This window comes from Mandrillus leucophaeus, unplaced genomic scaffold (genome assembly GCF_000951045.1).
Source record: "Mandrillus leucophaeus isolate KB7577 unplaced genomic scaffold, Mleu.le_1.0 Scaffold186, whole genome shotgun sequence".
Lineage (NCBI taxonomy): Eukaryota > Metazoa > Chordata > Mammalia > Primates > Cercopithecidae > Mandrillus > Mandrillus leucophaeus.
The window spans coordinates 5,580,423-5,597,540 of record NW_012101876.1 but is presented as its reverse complement, the minus strand read 5'-3'; the positions used below and the strand labels follow the sequence as shown (position 1 = coordinate 5,597,540).

General features: G+C 40.4%; 1 protein-coding gene across 4 annotated transcripts in view; it reads left to right on the top strand.

Moving 5' to 3' along the window:
• The window catches only part of CPNE4 (copine IV), a 518,534-nt gene that overhangs the window by 452,554 nt on the left and 48,862 nt on the right, over nucleotides 1–17,118 (top strand). For all 4 annotated transcript variants that reach the window (XM_011977981.1, XM_011977979.1, XM_011977980.1 and 1 more), the window contains 3 exons: nucleotides 2,113–2,211; nucleotides 7,986–8,072; nucleotides 14,527–14,586. In XM_011977981.1, the coding sequence (XP_011833371.1) occupies nucleotides 2,113–2,211; nucleotides 7,986–8,072; nucleotides 14,527–14,586 (246 nt within the window). The remainder of the gene's footprint in view (nucleotides 1–2,112; nucleotides 2,212–7,985; nucleotides 8,073–14,526; nucleotides 14,587–17,118) is intronic.

The window sequence follows — 17,118 nt, the reverse complement described above, 5'->3', positions numbered from 1 at the left end:
TCTTTCCTACCAACCCCATTTTAGAAAAACTTTCAAAGACTGTTAAGTGTGAGGGTTAATATTAGGGGTCAACCTGATTGGATTGAAGGATGCCTAGGTGACTAGAAAAGTCTTGTTTCTGGGTATGTCTGTGAGGGTATTGCCAGAGGAAACTGCCATTTGAGTCAGTGGACTGAGAGAGGAAGATCACCCTCAATATGGGTGGGCACTATCCAATCGGCTACTAGCATGGCTAGAACAAAGCAGGTGGAAGAAGGTGGTATAACCTTGCTTGCCTGCCGAGTCTTCTGATTTCCTTCTTTTTCCCATGCCAGATGCTTCCTTCCACTCTTCCTGCCCTTGGACATCAGAATCCAGGTTCTTTGGCCTTTGGACTCTGGGACTTGCGTCAGTGGCTTCCTGGGGGCTCTCAGACCTTCAGCCACAGACTGAAGGCTGCACCGTCAGTGTCCCTGGTTTTGAGACTTTCAAATTTGAACTGAATCACTACCGGCTTCTCTCTTCCCACCTTGCAGACAGCCTAACATGACAGGACTTTGCCTTGTAATTGTGTGAGCCAATTCTCCCCAATAAACATCCTTTCATATATACACACATTGTATTAGTTCTGTCCCTCTGGAGAACCCTGACTAATACAGTAAGCATGGATCATAAAGGGTGAATTTGGGAGTGCTGAGGGAGTCAGCACATGAAAGACCTTGGAAGACCTGCTAGCCTATATACATTTTGATTTTAAGCAGGGAATTAACATAATTAGTGGGTTCTAAGGGGCATGGGAGTACAAGTGAGACAAGGAGACAAGCTGGGAGACAGTTGCAGTAATGCAGATGAGAAGGAGCAGTAGGAATAGAGAGAAGTGCTGGAGTCAAGCCATAGTTAGGAGACAGAATGGAGAGGACTTGGTGTGGGAGAGTGAGTGGAGAGAGGAATATCAGGAATGATGCCCAGTTTTCTGTTTGCAGCAACTGGATGAGTGTTGATGCAATTCACTGTGACAGAAAATACATGAGTAGGAATAAATTTAGGGGGAAACGATGTTTCATTCTAGACAGATCATATTGTAGATCTGTGAGGCATCCTGCAGGATCTGGGAACAGATTACCAAGTCAGATTTTTCAGGCAAGACTGGCCAGTGGGATCTGCACCCTGAAGAAGAACTAAGCTGCCTCTCAGAGCCCCAATATTCCAAGGAAAACCTCTGAGCAAAAGGTCCCTTTGCTGCCTTGTTCTTATTTGAGGTCTGATATTCTTTCCTGCAAATCTTTGGCTTCAGATGTAGAAATAATATCTAAAGTGCTTAAGACTCCAGTCCAGCCTCCACCCTTGGAATACATGGAGACCTTCCTCTTCACTTAGATATGTGACCAAGCAGAGGGATTGCTGCTGATTCAGGCTAGTCACTCTAAAAAGTATCACTCGGGAGCTGAGGATTTAGCCCTTTTGTTAGAAGTGAATGGTTGCATCTTGTGTGTGATGGGTGCAAAATATTTACCAGTGTGGTAAATATCTGGTGTTGTCTGTGCACTATTTTCCAACCATTTTTCACGTAGGTATGTTTAAAGATTTTTTGTCTTCCTAATAATTTGTGTTGTCATTGCTATTTTGCCTTCAGAAAAAAAAAAAATAGAAAAAGAAAAATGTGATTAATATGGCCCCACTCAAATCATGAAGCAGGAGCTGCCATGTGGAAGCTATATACATGGACTCACGCATCTAATGCCAATGTAAACCAGGGAGGCTATCTGCTATGCATAAAAGAGTACTGGAATTGGAAGCAGGGCACCTGCCTTCAAGTCCCAGGTTTTCATTCACGAGAAGGTCCCTTTGGCAAGTCGCTTATCTCCTTTGGATCTTACTGGCCTTATCTAAAAAATGGGCAAATCATTGTAGTCACTGCTGCATCACAGGGCCATTTGCAGATTGTGGCAAAAAGTCCAAGTAAAGGGCTAGAGAAACCAGAATTACATCCCACATGCTCCAATCTTAGACTCCCTGGCTTTGGTTCCAGAGCAAACATCTTTCATCTACTCTTTCTCATAAAGTTCACATTGCCTTCAGCTGCTGTGGCTACATTCTTAATTTTTTAAGAAAAATAATTGTTTTCTCTTACAGTGCATAGTATGGGACTGGGACTCCAATGGCAAGCATGACTTCATTGGAGAATTCACCTCGACATTCAAGGAGATGAGAGGAGCAATGGAAGGGAAACAGGTACATGGTCAACCACTTTTGGTTTTGCCTCAAGTCTCTATGATGCATCCTTAGAACCCAGCTACAAATGAAACAGTGAGAAGCAAAACATCAATGTATGATTAAGTGTGATAAGAAGGGAACATGGTAGGATGTGAGTACCTAGATTCTAGAACTAGCCCAATCCAAAGCAGTTGTGTGTCCTTGGACAAGACACTGACCCCAAACGTTAGTTTCTCCATTAGTAAAATGGAAAAGTTACATGAGAGTACTTCTAACTTCCTTTAGATGTGTAGCCTTGAAAACATGACTTAATCTCTCCATGCCTCATTTTGCTCTCCTGTAAATATAAGAGTGATAATTGTACCTACCTCATAGAATTTTGTGAAGATTAAATGAGACAATCCAAGGTGCTAGCAGAGCACCTAGCACACAGCTAGCATTTCCAAAATATCTGCTATTAACAGTAGTATTCTTTCTAGGTCTATATTTCCGTGATTTGGTGACATTAATAATAATTTCATGCTTTGGAGAAATTATTTGAATCTTCCAAATTTTCATATGGGTACCAGGTTTTCTTCTAGTTCCATCATTTTACTCTTACACACTTGATGCCAAGACCTGTACACAAACACTACCACATACCACTAAGACACATTGCCCCACACAGAAACCTAAACTTCCCTCAGATACACACACTTTCATATCATATAATATCTAGATGGATAGATAAATAGATAGATGGATAGTCATCTGGGCCCAAATCATGCAACTTCTCCTGTTACCTGTTTATTGTTCACTTGCCCAATTTCCAGCTGAAATAACTCTTTGCCTGGGGGCTTTCTCTATCTGCTGGAGCCTGTTTTATCCATGCCCAAAGCAAGCTAGACGTGTGGAAGAAGATGTAACAGGAGGTAGCCCTCAACAAATAACTAATGGAAGTTGGGGTATAAATACCCCAGCTCCCTTGCCCTTCAGTTGGCAAAACTCTGAGGTATATGCTCCATACAGTTTCCCAGAGTTCCCCAGCAGGCCCTAGCTGTCCACAGTGGTAACTGACTTGATAATGCACCATTTCTGGGATGCCTCCTCTATCTAAGTTCCCACTCCTCTATTCATGCTTCCTGGTACCACCTCCCAGATGGCCTACTTGCACTTATATTCTTGCCTCAAAGTTTGCTTCTTGAGGAACTCAACCCAAGATACCTGCTATTCTTACTCTGGAGTTCACTGTCCTTGTGGAGCAGAAAGAAGTGAAAGTAGAGGGCCCGGTGCTTTTGAGAAAGTCTTTTTCTTTAGAGATAATACTCTATGCCTGTTCTGATCATAAGTGCTAATTAGAGATGCCCCAACTCATTTTTCAACTCTCTCATATGTAAGGTCAGGATACAGGCAAACTGCATGGAAATGAACTAACTTTTTTTAAATTCAGAAACTTAATCTGAATCAGACTATTTGTTGAATACATACCTTTGGTCTGGAAACTCAATGGAAACAGTGACAGCTTTCCCCTTAGCTCCTGCAAAACCTGCTGTAAATGCTTTATTAGGTACTCAGCATTACAAGAAACTTGTCAAACACACAGAGACCATCACCCACAAGCCAGGATGCAGAGTTTCAGAGGCACAGTTAAAACCAACACTAAATTATAAGGAAAGTCATTCCCAAGATAACAAGGAATATAGCTAGAGAATATTGCTCTGCTGAATATGCAGAACTAGTCCTATTTAGCTACTAAATCAATGACAGCATTCATACCACCTGCTAGAGTTCTAAAGAGTTTTATAAAGTTTTGCCTAATCTACTTCTATGAATACAAATAGTCCAAGCAGTAAATAGGGGAAATATTTCATCTTATTAATTAAATATTAAAAGAAAGAATGTAACACATATCATAAATGAAATATACCAAAACATAATGCTTTCAAACAGATCTTTTAAGTTCCATTGAGGAAATGGACCATATGCTAATGTGCTTTTCTGTGTCACTGAGATACCAGAAAAACTTTAGTTTAACTACCCAGCCACCGTTTTGGTGTATTTATACAGTGGGAAATATTCTCTTATTTACTGATTCTACAATATTTATCAAGTAGCACCTAGCAAATTCCAAGCACTCTGCCAGGCTCTAAATGTGCCATGACTAACAATGCTGACATGGTCCCTGCCCTCCTGAAGCTTACAGAGTGGTGAGAGTCAGGATGGAATAGAAACACACATAAAAAAAGTTAAAATACAACTACAATTTGTGACATGCTATTACAAAACGGAACCAGTTTCATTATAAAAGCGTGCATATAGAAAAGATAATCTGACATTTAAGTTGAGGCCCCTAAAGGATTAAAAAGAAGCCAACATGTAATGAGTGAGAGAAAAGCATTTGAAGCGAAAGGAATAGTAGTACAAAATACAGAGGCAGGGATGAGCTTGGTGTGATTGAGGACCTGGAAAGAGACCAGTGTATCTGAAGCAGAGAGTGAAAGAGCCACTCATAGGATGTGGTCAGAGATAGAGGCAGAGGCCAGGAAAAGCAGATTCTTCTAAATGTGATAAGAGCATGAGCAAGCTGTGCTTTCCTATACGGTAGCCACTAGCTACATGTGGCTATTTAAATTTAAATTAATTAAAATAAAATTAAATAACAAATTAAGTTCCTCAGTCATGCTAGCCACATTTCAAATGCTCAATAGTCTCATGTGGCTGGTGGCTTCCATATTGGATAGTGCAGATTCAGAATATTCCAATTATTGAGAAAATTCTACTGGACAGTGCTGCAAAGGGTTCTAGCTAGAGAATTACATGGTTGGTTTTAATTTTTTGAAATATTACTTTTGCTACCGTGTAGATAATTAAAGAGAGACAAATGAGATCTGTTAGAGGCTACTACTATAGATAAGAGGTGATAATGACTTGGGTTAAGGAAATAGTCATAGAGATAAGTTGGAGAGACTTAAGACATATTTTGGAGATAAGAGCTACAAGGTTTGTTGAAGGCTTGGATGTAGGGAGTAAGGAAAGGAGGAAATGGTTGACTCAAGGATAAATGATTAAATGGTGCCATTTCCTGAGGTGAGGAAGAATTGTGGTAGGGAGGTCCAGTTTATGAGGAAGTTTTCAAGATTTGGTTTCAAAAACTGATACTCAGAGGAGACGTTTACCTGTAAATATATTTTAGGAGCCATCAACTAAGAGAGGACATTTAAAATCAAGAGAATGGATGAGTACACCTAGGGAGAGGGGATTGAAGAGAGGGTATAGGAGGCTCGAACCCTGAGGAATGTCAGTATGTAGCATCAGAGAGAAAAACAGGAGACAGCATCTTTCAACTTTCCTTTTGCTGTGGGAGTTATGATTCTATAGGTACAGGGTAAATTCTTAATTAACTTTGATTAATTCTTGAATAACATTTATAAGCATCCTTAGTTTCAGGTAGCCAAAGGGGATACTTGCAAGAATAGAAGAGCTACTCCAAAACCTTCTAGAAGAAGGAAGAAGGCATTGTGGTTAATAGTCCAGGCTTTGGAATGAGACTGATGTGGGTGTGAATCCCAGGTCTACCAGTTACCACCTGTATGACCTGGGAAAGTCCCTTCTCTTCTCTGAGCCTCATCTTCCATCTGTCAAAGCGGGCTGTGGGGAGAGTTAAATGGGATTGGGAGAGTAAAGTGCGTAGCCCATAGTTATATGCCAACTTCATCCCAAGACAGATGCAAACTATTTAGATCTGGTCCATCAGGACCCCCTACCTACGTCAAAAGCACAAGGACCCCAAGTATTATAGGTTTGATTCAACTTCCTTGGAGCCCTCTCCTGCCTAACCTATACTTGCTCATCTCACCCTGAGAAGGAAGTGAGTAGACTTTTCATGAATGATCACTACAATTTTTAATAGAATTTGAAATAGAATTTGAAATCTTTAACTCAATATATCCTGCTTGATGGAAGAAATTGAGATTAATAGAAATCATTGAGAATGACAAAAAATGGCACAGCTAATTTTAGTGTCTTTTCTTTCCAACTGTTAGGTAAATCCCTAAGCCACCTGTTTTACTAAAATATTAGAGGAAGCTTTGGGGCAAAAGACAATATCAGTTTTGACTGGTTTAGGAGGAACTTGGGCTCTTTTGTCTAGAAATACTAAATTGACTTTGAGATGGACTATAATTCTTGTTTATCAAGTTCTACCCACCTGGAGAGTAAATGAGAAGAAAATCTGAGGGAGGAAAGAAAGACAACATTCATTATGGACAGATTAGGAGATTAGGCCTTTAAGTGACAAAAACAAGGCTAGGGGTCTGATTTTAGATTCTGCTTTGCATGTTTTCTTCTTTCTTTCTTTCACCCAAGAATTCCACATTTTGAAGGAGTCATGGAGGACCCTTCATTGGTATAAGATCTCCCTCTTCTAAATCCTATGTAGTTGCCCAGTCCTGCTGGCACCTTCCAGTGATGAGAAACTACAGTATCACTTACCTGTTGCTGAGTGAAAAATTAGCCCAAAACTTCCTGGCTGAAAACAACAATCACTATGTACTCAACATTCTCTGGGTTGGCAATTTTGACTGAATTCTCTGCTTCACATAGTGCTCCACGTGGTGCCAACAGAACTCACTCGTGCATTTGTGCCTCAGCAGCAAGGATGGCCAGGATATTTCTCCAGGTGTACTTTTATCCTGCCAGAGACCATTGTAAGCTTTTTAATATGGCCCTGAAAACTTCCCAGAAGCAAGAGAGGAGCCAGTCCCAGTACACAGGCACTTTTCAAGCTGGTGCTTATATCATATTTGCTAGTGTCCCATTGGCCAAAATGAGTCATGTGACTAAATGCCTCAACATTGTGGGAGGGAGCTACACAAATGCATGGACACGAGAGGAATCGATTATTGGAGGCCACTGCTATGTCAGCCTATCCATTTGCATCTGCCTCAGAAACTACTTCATTTTCAGACACTTCTAGTTCTCAGGTAGTGAAATTTTGTCTCTTGAGTAGAAATCCAGAGATTCAGCTTTCATAGGCTGGTGGGCAGAAACATTCAATGACTCTTGGATATTTGATTCACAATTGATTTTGTCCCATTAAATCTTCTGTAGGCTGGAGACCTATTCCCCTTAGTTCCCAGCTGACTCCTCAATTCCCAGCCACTCCTGTAGCTCTGATCTTATTCCTCAAAAAGGCCCCTTTGGAGATCTACTGTGTCACTGTTGGGACACATGTCAATCCGTTATTTTAGCTCTCTGTGAAGTTCTATGTAAATTTATTATTACCCCTACTAAATTTCTCTAGCCTGACTATTCACTATTCACTAACCTTTTGAGTCAATTCTCGGGCAGTAAGACTTAGCACTTGGTCATCACTCAACTGTATTCCTGCAGATTTCTTCTTCCCTGTACTGTTTGATTTGACCATATTAATAGTAAGCATTGACATGTGCCAGGCCCTGTTCTAAATTTATTACCTGGGTTAATCAGTCTTCACAATATTCGTATGAGATAGAGTATAATTATAAGCTCCATTTTGGAGAGAAGATACCCAAGACATAGAGCAATCAAGTAACTTACCAAAAGTCACATAGCAGGGAAGTGGCGTTGCTGGGATTTTAAACTAGAAGTCTGACAGCAGAGTCTCACTCTCAACCACTCCCCCTTATTGCTCCTCTACATGCAAGAGTTACCACCTAGAGACTATTTGTCAGCCCTCCAGTTCAGTTTGTCCTCACCAGCACCTAGGAGTTTGGCCTTACGGAATGACTCGGCTTTTTCCTGAACAGATTCTCATGCTATGACCCTTCTTTCAGGTGCAGTGGGAGTGTATCAATCCCAAGTACAAAGCCAAGAAGAAGAATTACAAGAACTCAGGCACCGTGATTCTCAATCTGTGCAAGGTATGTATGCAACCCTCTCTTCCAGGAGTATGAAGTTAGGGCTATCTGAGAGGAAGAATTCAGGTGGTGTGGTGAGAGGAAAAAAGTATAAAAAAGATGTGATCTTTTAAAATAAAAATAAAAATGTCATGTACTAAAGAACATAAAATGAGAAATGTAAGCATGGGTGGTCGTGGAGCTGTGGCAGTCCAGTGTCACCGTCCTCTCCCCAGGTACACCCCTGCCCCAAAGACAGGAAAGTGCTGCTGATAGCTTAGGATCTTCTCTGCCCAGAGCAGGGCTAGAGGGAGATCTCCAAATGGGGAAGCCAACATTTCTAGAACACCTACTATATGCCCTTCACAGTGTCCAGTGTTTTTTTGTTTGTTTGTTTGTTTGTTTTATTTTGGTTTTGTTTGCTTTGTTTTGAGACGGAGTCTCGCTCTGTCACCCAGGCTGGAGTGCAGTGGTGTGATGTCGGCTCACTGCAACCTCTGCCTCCCAGGTTCAGGCAATTCTCCTGCCTCAGCCTCCCAAGTAGCTGGGACTACAGGTGCGTGCCACCATGCCCAGCTAATTTTTTGTATTTTTAGTAGAGATGGGGTTTCACCATGTTAACCAGGATGGTCTTAATCTCCTGACCTTGTAATCCGCCTGCCTCAGCCTCCCAAAGTGCTGGAATTACAGGCGTGAGCCACCACACCCTGCCTGTCCAGTGTTTTATATGTGGTACCTTACTCATACTGAAAGTGTACCATAAAAACAAGACAACAGGAGAAGATTAAAGGACTTATGAATTCCTTCCAGAGGGGCTAAAACTTTGCAGAGAATCACATGTACTAATAATTAAACTTCTTAACTCAAATCTGGGAGTGATGCTGCCACTAGTTGAGTACTTACTATGGGAAAATAACTACAATAAACTCTGTTAAACTCTTACCACAACCCTGAGATGTCTACTTTCAACTGAGTTTATGTACCTAGCTCAGAGTCACACAAGTAGTAAATTTAAGAGCTGAGATTTTAACCCATGTGTCCCTGACTCCACCATACAGGACTCAATTACTATCCAGATGATTGATGTGTGTGTATGTTCTGTGTGTATGTGTGTATACAGGCATACGTATATGTATATGTATATGTATATGTATATGTATATGTATATGTATATGTATAGAGGCCTATATCAGCTCTATTTTGGGTTCTATTCCAAACCAATGCAATAAAGCAAGTCATACACATTCTTTCATTTCCCAGTGCATATAAAAGTTATGTTTACACTATACTGTAGTCTATTAAGTATACAATAGCATTATGTCTAAAACCATACATACTTTAGTTTAAAAATACCTTATTGCTAAAAATGCAACAGTCCTATGAGCCTTGAGTAAGTCATAATCTTTTTGCTGGGGGAGGGTCTTATCTGGGAATATTGATGGTTGCTGACTGATCATGGTGGTAATTGCTGAAAGTTGGGGTGGCTGAGATAACTTTTAAAAATAAGACAACAATGAAGTTTCTCATTAATTGACTCGTCTTTCATGAAAGATTTCTCTGTAGCATGTGATGCTGTCTGATAGCATTTTGCCCACGGCAGAACTTCTTTCAAAATTGGAGTTAATCCTCTCAAACCCTGCCACTGCTTTATCAACTAAATTTAAGGAATATTCTAAATTCTTTGTTGTCATTTCAACAGTGTTCACAGCATCTTCACCAGGAGCAGATTCAAGAAATCACTTTCTTTGTTTATCCATGAGAAGTAACTCCTCATCCATTCAGGTTTTATCAGCTGCAGCAATTCAGCCACATCTTCAGGCTCCACTTATAATTCCAGTTCCCTTGCTATTTCTACCACATCTCCAGTCTCTCCCACCACTGAAGTTTTGAACTCCTCAAGGTCATCCTAGAGGGTTAAAATCTACTTCTTCCAAATTCCTATTAATGTTGATATTTCAATCTCCTCTCATGAATCATGAATGTTCTTAATGGCATCTAGAATCATGAATCTTTTCCAGAAAATTTTCAATTTACTTTTCTCAGATCTATCAGAAAAGCTACTGTAATGATAGTTATAACCTTATGAAATGAATTTCTTAAATAAGAAGACTTGAAAGTCAAAATTACCCCTAGATTCATGGGGTGCAGAATAGGATATTGTGTTAGCAGTCATGGAAACAACAATAAAACCCCTTGCACATCTCCATCAGAGCTTTTGGGTGACTAGGTTTATTGTTGATGAACGACAACATTTTGAAGGGAATCTTTTTTTCTGAGCAGTAGGTCTCAACAGTAGACTCAAAATATTCAGTAAATCATGCTGTAAACAGATGTGATGCCATCCAGGTTTTGCTATTCCATTTATAGAGCACAGGCAGAGTAGATTTTGCATGATTGTTAAGAGCTCTAGAAATTTTGAAATGGTAAATGAGCATTGGCTTCCACTTAAAGTCGCCAGCTGCAATGACCCCTAACAAGAGAATAATCCTGCCTTTTGTAGATTTGAACCCAGGCAGTGACTTCTCCTCTCTAGCCAGGAAAGTCCTGATGGCATCTTCTTCCAATATAAGGCTGTTTCATCTGTAATGAAAATCTGTTGTTTAGTGTAGTCACCTTCATCAAATGATTTTAGCTGGATCTTCTGGATAAATTTTGGCAGCTTTTCCATCAGCATTTGCTGCTTTATCTTACACTTTTATGTTACAGAGACAACTTCTTTCCTTAAACCTCATGAACCAACCTCCTCTGCTAGCTTCAAGCTTTTCTTCTGCATCTTCCTCACCTCTCTGAGCCTTCACAGAATTGAAGAGAGTTAGGGCTTTGCTCTAGATTAGGTTTTAGCTTAAGGGAGTGATGTATCTGGTTTGATCTTTTATCCAAACCACTAAAACTTTCTTCACATAAGCAATAAGCCTATTTCACTTTCTTATCGTTTGTATATTCACTGTTTTAATTTCAAGAGCTTTTACTTTATATTCACAACTTGGTTGTTTGGTGCAAGAGGCCTAACTTTTGGCCCACCTCAGCTACTGACATGCCTTCCTCACTAAGTTTAATCATTTCTAGCTTTTAATTTTAAGTAAGAGATGTGTGACTCTTCCTTTCACTTGAACACTTAGAGGCCATTGTAGGGTTATTAACTGGCCTCATTTCAATAGAGTAGTGTCTCAGGGGATAGGGAGACCCAAGGAGAGGGAGAGACATGAAGGAATGGCCAGTCGGTGGAGCAGTGAGAACACATTCAACACGTATCAATGAAGTTCACCATTTTACATGGGCTTGGTTCATAGCACCCCAAAATAATTACAATAGTAACATCAAAAATAACTGATCACAGATCACTGTCATAGATACAATAATAATGAAAAATTTGGAAAGATTACAACAATTACCAAAATGTGACACAGACACAAAGTGAGCACATGCTGTTGGGAAAATGGCACCAATAGTCATGCCCTATGGTTGTCAGAAACCTTCAATCTGTAAAAAATATAAAGCTCAATAAAGTGAGGTACAATAAAAGAAGATACACCTATATATATGTGTATACACACACAGATGGTCCCCAATTTATGATGACTCAACTCATAATTTTTTGACCTTATGAAGGGCTTATTAGCATGTAACCCCATTGTAAGTCCAGGAGCAGCTGTACATACATGTATATATGTATATATACAGTCATGCTCTGCATAACATTTTGTCAATGATGGACCACAGATATGACAGTACTCCCATAAGATTATAACGGAGGTGAAAAATTCCTATCACCTAGTGACTTGTAGCCATTGTAATATAATTACTTTATTTTTAAAATAAATTTAGTGTAGCTTAAGTGTTATAAGGTCTACGGTAGTGTATAGTAACAGTCTAGGCCTTCACATTCGCTCACCTCTCACTCACTGACTCACTCAGAGCAACTTCTAGTCCTACAGGCTCCATTCATGGTAAGTTCCCTATACAGGTGTGCCATTTATTATATTTTATACCATATTTTTACTGTGCCTTCTTATGTTTAGATGTGTTTAGATACACAAGACTTACAGTTGTGTTACAGTTGCTTACAATATTCAGTACAATAACATGATGTACAGGCTTGTGGCCTAGGAACAATAGGCTATACCATATAGCCTAGGTGTATAGTGGGATATACCATCCAGGTTTGTGTAAGTATACTCTGTGATGTTCATGAAATGATAAAATCACCTAACAATGTATTTCTCAGAATGTATTTCCATCATTAAATGACACGTGATTGTATATATGTATACGTGTGTATGTGTGTGTTTATCTGTGTGTATACATACATAGATATATGTTTCCTAATATATTAGAAGGAACCTAATATGTCTATATACAGGATTATATCCTTACCTAGCAAGATAGTGGGGGAAAAGAATAATTGGTCTGCTTTGGGTCATATCCCTACCCTTTACACCAATCACTGAGACTAGGGGATAATGTCTTATGATTGGCCATCTGGGGTCATTGTATTAATCTTTTTTTTCAATATTTTTTGATGCTTTGACAACTTTGGACCTTATGAACGTAAGAGGGACTACTCTCCCAATGTTAGCTAATTCCTACAGACAGCAAACAACCTGCCTTCTAGCATGCCTTTGACATGCAAACCAATCATTTTTTAGTTCAAACCCCCAATCACCTCCCTTACCAAACTCTCACACACCAAGCCAGTGTTCTCCCATCTTATGTGACCCGAGGGTCAGGTATCAGATAACTAGAAACCACTCCTATGGTTTTGACAGATTTCAAAACCTGCTGAAATTATTCAAACTATCCAATCCTAGGCCTGCTCAGCTGCTTATCCTGCCTCACCTACTCCTTCCTATGGGAAAAAAAAAAAAAAAAAAAAAAAAACAATAAATGATTTGCCTGCTTTCCCCTTACTGCTTTTCCTTCCTGACCTATCCTGGTGCTTCCCCATGTGACCCTCCTGTGGGGCATAACATGCCTCCTATCCTTTGAAGAACTCTGAGCAATAAACTCTTCTTATAGAGTCAGGACTGTCTCCATATCAGACATCTTATCATAACTTTACAAATCAAATCCTGGATGCATTCTAAACAGTTATGTGACTACCCCTGTGCCCAAAGCAGCAGGAGAAAAGATCAAGATTCAATGGTTATTTTTCTCCTTAAGGTGACTGTGTACACACAATTTTTTTTCTTCCATGAGTTGCTCTCACAGTTCAGCGCTCAGAAGCACTGTTATTTTGCTCACTTTCAAGTTCTTATTTCTTTGATATACAGACACAGCAGAATGGCGTCCCAACTATCAGGCAAAGCACTGCCATCAGGACACCAAAAGTGAGCACTATTTAGAGACCAAGTGAACATCAATTCTAAGAAAAGTATGCCAATAGATGTGTGCCACCTGGAGGTGATATCTAGAGAGACGAACACTGATTTTTTCGGTCAGTCTCTAAGAAGCTTTCTGAGCATTAGATGGAATCTGAGAAGTGACAGTCAAAAATTACAGTTACTGACTCTCCAGGTAGGATCCAGACTGTAAGCTCCATGACTACAAGTACTGTATCTGTTTCTCTAATCATTGTAGTCCTAGAATATAGTGCATAGTGAGTGTTCAATAAATAATTGTTGAATAAACAAATACAAGAATATCACCAAGAGCCAAGTCAAGCAACAATATCACAAAGAAATGTAAATTCAGACCAGAAATCCCTAAAGTACTTGAGAACACAGGTGATGGCAGTTGGCATAACCCAACAACCATACTGGCTTCCAGCATAGAGGTCAAAAGGATAGAGTATGTCTCCCAGACTTGCATCATTTGAGTCTCAACTCTACCATTTATTAGCATTGTGATCTTGACCTTAATTTCCTCATCTATAAACAAGGTACAATAATAACAGTTGTACCGCCTTCATAGGGTTGTTCTGAGAATTAAATGAGGTAAAAGATGTTAAGTACCTGGCATTCAGTAATGCCCAATAAATGTTAGTCATTGTTGTTCATGGCAGGGGAGGCATTTAACTAACTGGAAATTGTCAGCAAATTACCTTCTCAGCTAATGGTATCTTAAAACTGCCTATCTAAATTACCTGCATATTAAAAATGTCACCAGGACTGGGACTTAGATACAGGGAGGCAAGACTGAAGTCATGTGTGAGACATCATTCATTTCAAAACAGTAGTGACACTTGAAAATATAGTTTTAGTCTCACCTCAGAGGCATAAGCTGATTAAAATTTGCATAAACCATAATAGAGGGGAGCAGGGGATAGATATTGGCAGCCCTCAAAGGCCCATCTGTGTTGATATTGCCTTCCTTCTCTCCTTTAACAGAACAAACATAACTGACCCATCTTTTATCAACAATGTCTGTCTGCCCTTTCCTCTGGCTTAGCAGCTTATCAGTCACCAACCTTTAGGCCTCCAATATATCAGGAAATAGACTGTGCTGTTACTAACCCAGTTTCCTCTCCCCTCCTATGCAGATTCACAAGATGCACTCTTTCTTGGACTACATCATGGGTGGCTGCCAAATCCAGTTTACAGTAAGTTGTTTCCATGTTTGTTCTTATTCAGGAAGCAAGAGATGAGGAGTGGCACTGGGTTTGGGGGATAAGCAGACAAAAGCTTATTTTAACCTTCGGTCAGCTTTGTTCAAGTCTCATTGTTGAAACGTATGGAATCATGTTTTTGAAATGTGTTTACACTTCTGTTTTCTTTAATAAGTATAGTTTTCAGCATCATATCAGGAAATTTATGCCACTCAACCTCACGTGGTCTGGGGAATCCTCCTAACGCTTCCCATTTCTTCAGTAACTATGTGAGGCATGAAGCAGTGTAGCCTGTCAGATTCCATCACCTGGTGAGAAAAATTGAAAGGAAGTAAGCCATGCAAGTAAGTTCCACTGAGCCAAGGCAGATGCCATGGTTGTGTTCATGTGACTAGACTACAGCACCAATGTCATACCCAGTGGTCAGGACCAAGAGTAAGTCATACAAACAGTTCAATAGGCAATGAAAAGATGAATTCCAAAGATCGGAGAACCAGGCCGAGGTCAAGGTTGAGAAGTAGAGTGGGTGTCAAGACTCAGTGAGTGGATCAAGGATCATCCCCTGTATGCAATTTGTGTGCCCTTGGGATTTATACACCCCTGATGTATATTTGACTAGGTAGGCTGAGTCTTTTTAAAGTGGCTAAGTAGGTCAAGGTTGTGAGTCCATCTGCACTGGAACAACTGACTTTCACTGACTTAATATTCGAAATCCTCCTAGGTTTGGTCAGATGTGTCTTCCAGAAAGAGAATCCCCAGATGGCAAAAGACAGATGTGCTAGAACCCTTTGGAAAGCAATGTGGATGTAAGCAAGAGAAATACAACTTGTACTCATTTCTGTAAGATTTCTCATCTTACAGAAATGTACTAATGAAGCTCAGCCCTGTTCAGCTCCCTGACTGGCTCAGTCATGTGAAAAAGGAAAGAAAATGGGTTTAATTTTTTAGTCAAGCTTTGGACCCAAGAGAGTAGACAGGACCAATATATTCCTGGAACCAGGAATGGTGGTGCTCAAGGGACTAAAAGGAGTTTCAAAGGGATGAGACAAATGGCCATTTACTAAACTACCTTCTCCTTAGCTAGGGAAGTATCCTCTGCCCTAATCTCAAGGAGGTCTACCTACGTCCTGCCTAAACTTGGGATATTGTGCATTTATCTCTGAATACTTACAGGAGCTAATTTTAGAGTTTGGTCACCTCTTTAAAGTCTAAGATTCTCTAATGCACAGCCAGCAAGCCTTCCTACATTCATACTGTCACATACAGAAGGTAGCAAGCATGTTCACGGAGGATGCACGTCTAACTCTAGCTGTCCTGCGGGCTCATTGCTGCTCTGAGCATACCCAAATGGAAGTATGGAAGCAAGCAGTGTCATAAAGCAGAGCTACTGGAAATAGTTTCGCAAGATCTTAGGCAAAAAAAGTGATTTCAGGAAACTATTTATAGGTTTTCAAGGGAAAGCTCTATTGATTGCAGTCTGGTTTAGATTTTGTAGATCCCATGCTCTTGAACAACTCTGTATTCAACCTTCAGGGGCTTGCTCTGCCCTTCAAGTTGCGCTGCAAAGAATCAGCCCCAGCAAAAATCAGGAGCTGAGCCCCAACCCAAAGAGTTCCCAGCTCCACATCCTGACTCTCAGATATCCCTGTGTCCTTCTTTGTTCTCCCCTCCTTTCTCAGTCTGCTGACTCCCCACTCCCTACTGGGAGCACTCCCCACTGGGAGTAGTGCTTCAGTGTTTGTCTCCAGCAACACCCCAGTTGCAGCTTTCCACGCACTCCAGTGTCAACTGATAGACCTGTGGGAGGTGTGAGTGAGGAGAGCAGTCTGGAGCGAGGAATGAGAAGAGGAGAATGTACAGATGAGTGCTGTGGAGAAGGGGGCAGCCAACAATAGTTCCTCCACAAAGCCCTTCCTCCTGTAGGGTTTCAGGTTGGGGACTCAGAAGAGAATTGCTAGGTATTCTATTCCCAATGTTCTACTAAAGGAAACATACCAGTCACTTCTCTGTCATTTTCTTCCAAAATTAAGTCAGCTTTCTCATTATAAATTTTTTATTGCTCAAGTAGTGCAACTTAATTTAAATTATAAGCTGTAATGCAAATCGTTAAGAAAAAGTATCATGTCTTATTTAATTTGGTCCGTAAGTGTTTATTATCTGCCTGGTTATTTTACTGAAACCATCTGGCAACATGAAAAGGCAGTGGCAGAGAGATGAGAAGTGAAAAGAGGAAGGTTTCCTGGCATAGAGATGGGCAGACGAGAGAGAGAAAAGGAATGTTTCATTGCAGTAATTATACCTCGGAGGCTTTCAGAGGCAAAAACCTCCACTGGCACATTATGTGACCCTTGGCTCCTGAGCAACCAGGGAGCTTTAGCCAACACGAACTTTTTGTCTCCCTGGAGAAAAGCCTTCAAGCACCAGGGGAGACATAAAGTTCTGGATGTTCTCCATTTCCTCCCCTAGAGTCACTTTCCATCCTTCTCCACTCTCACTTCTGTACCCCAGGAAGCCAACCTCCTTGGA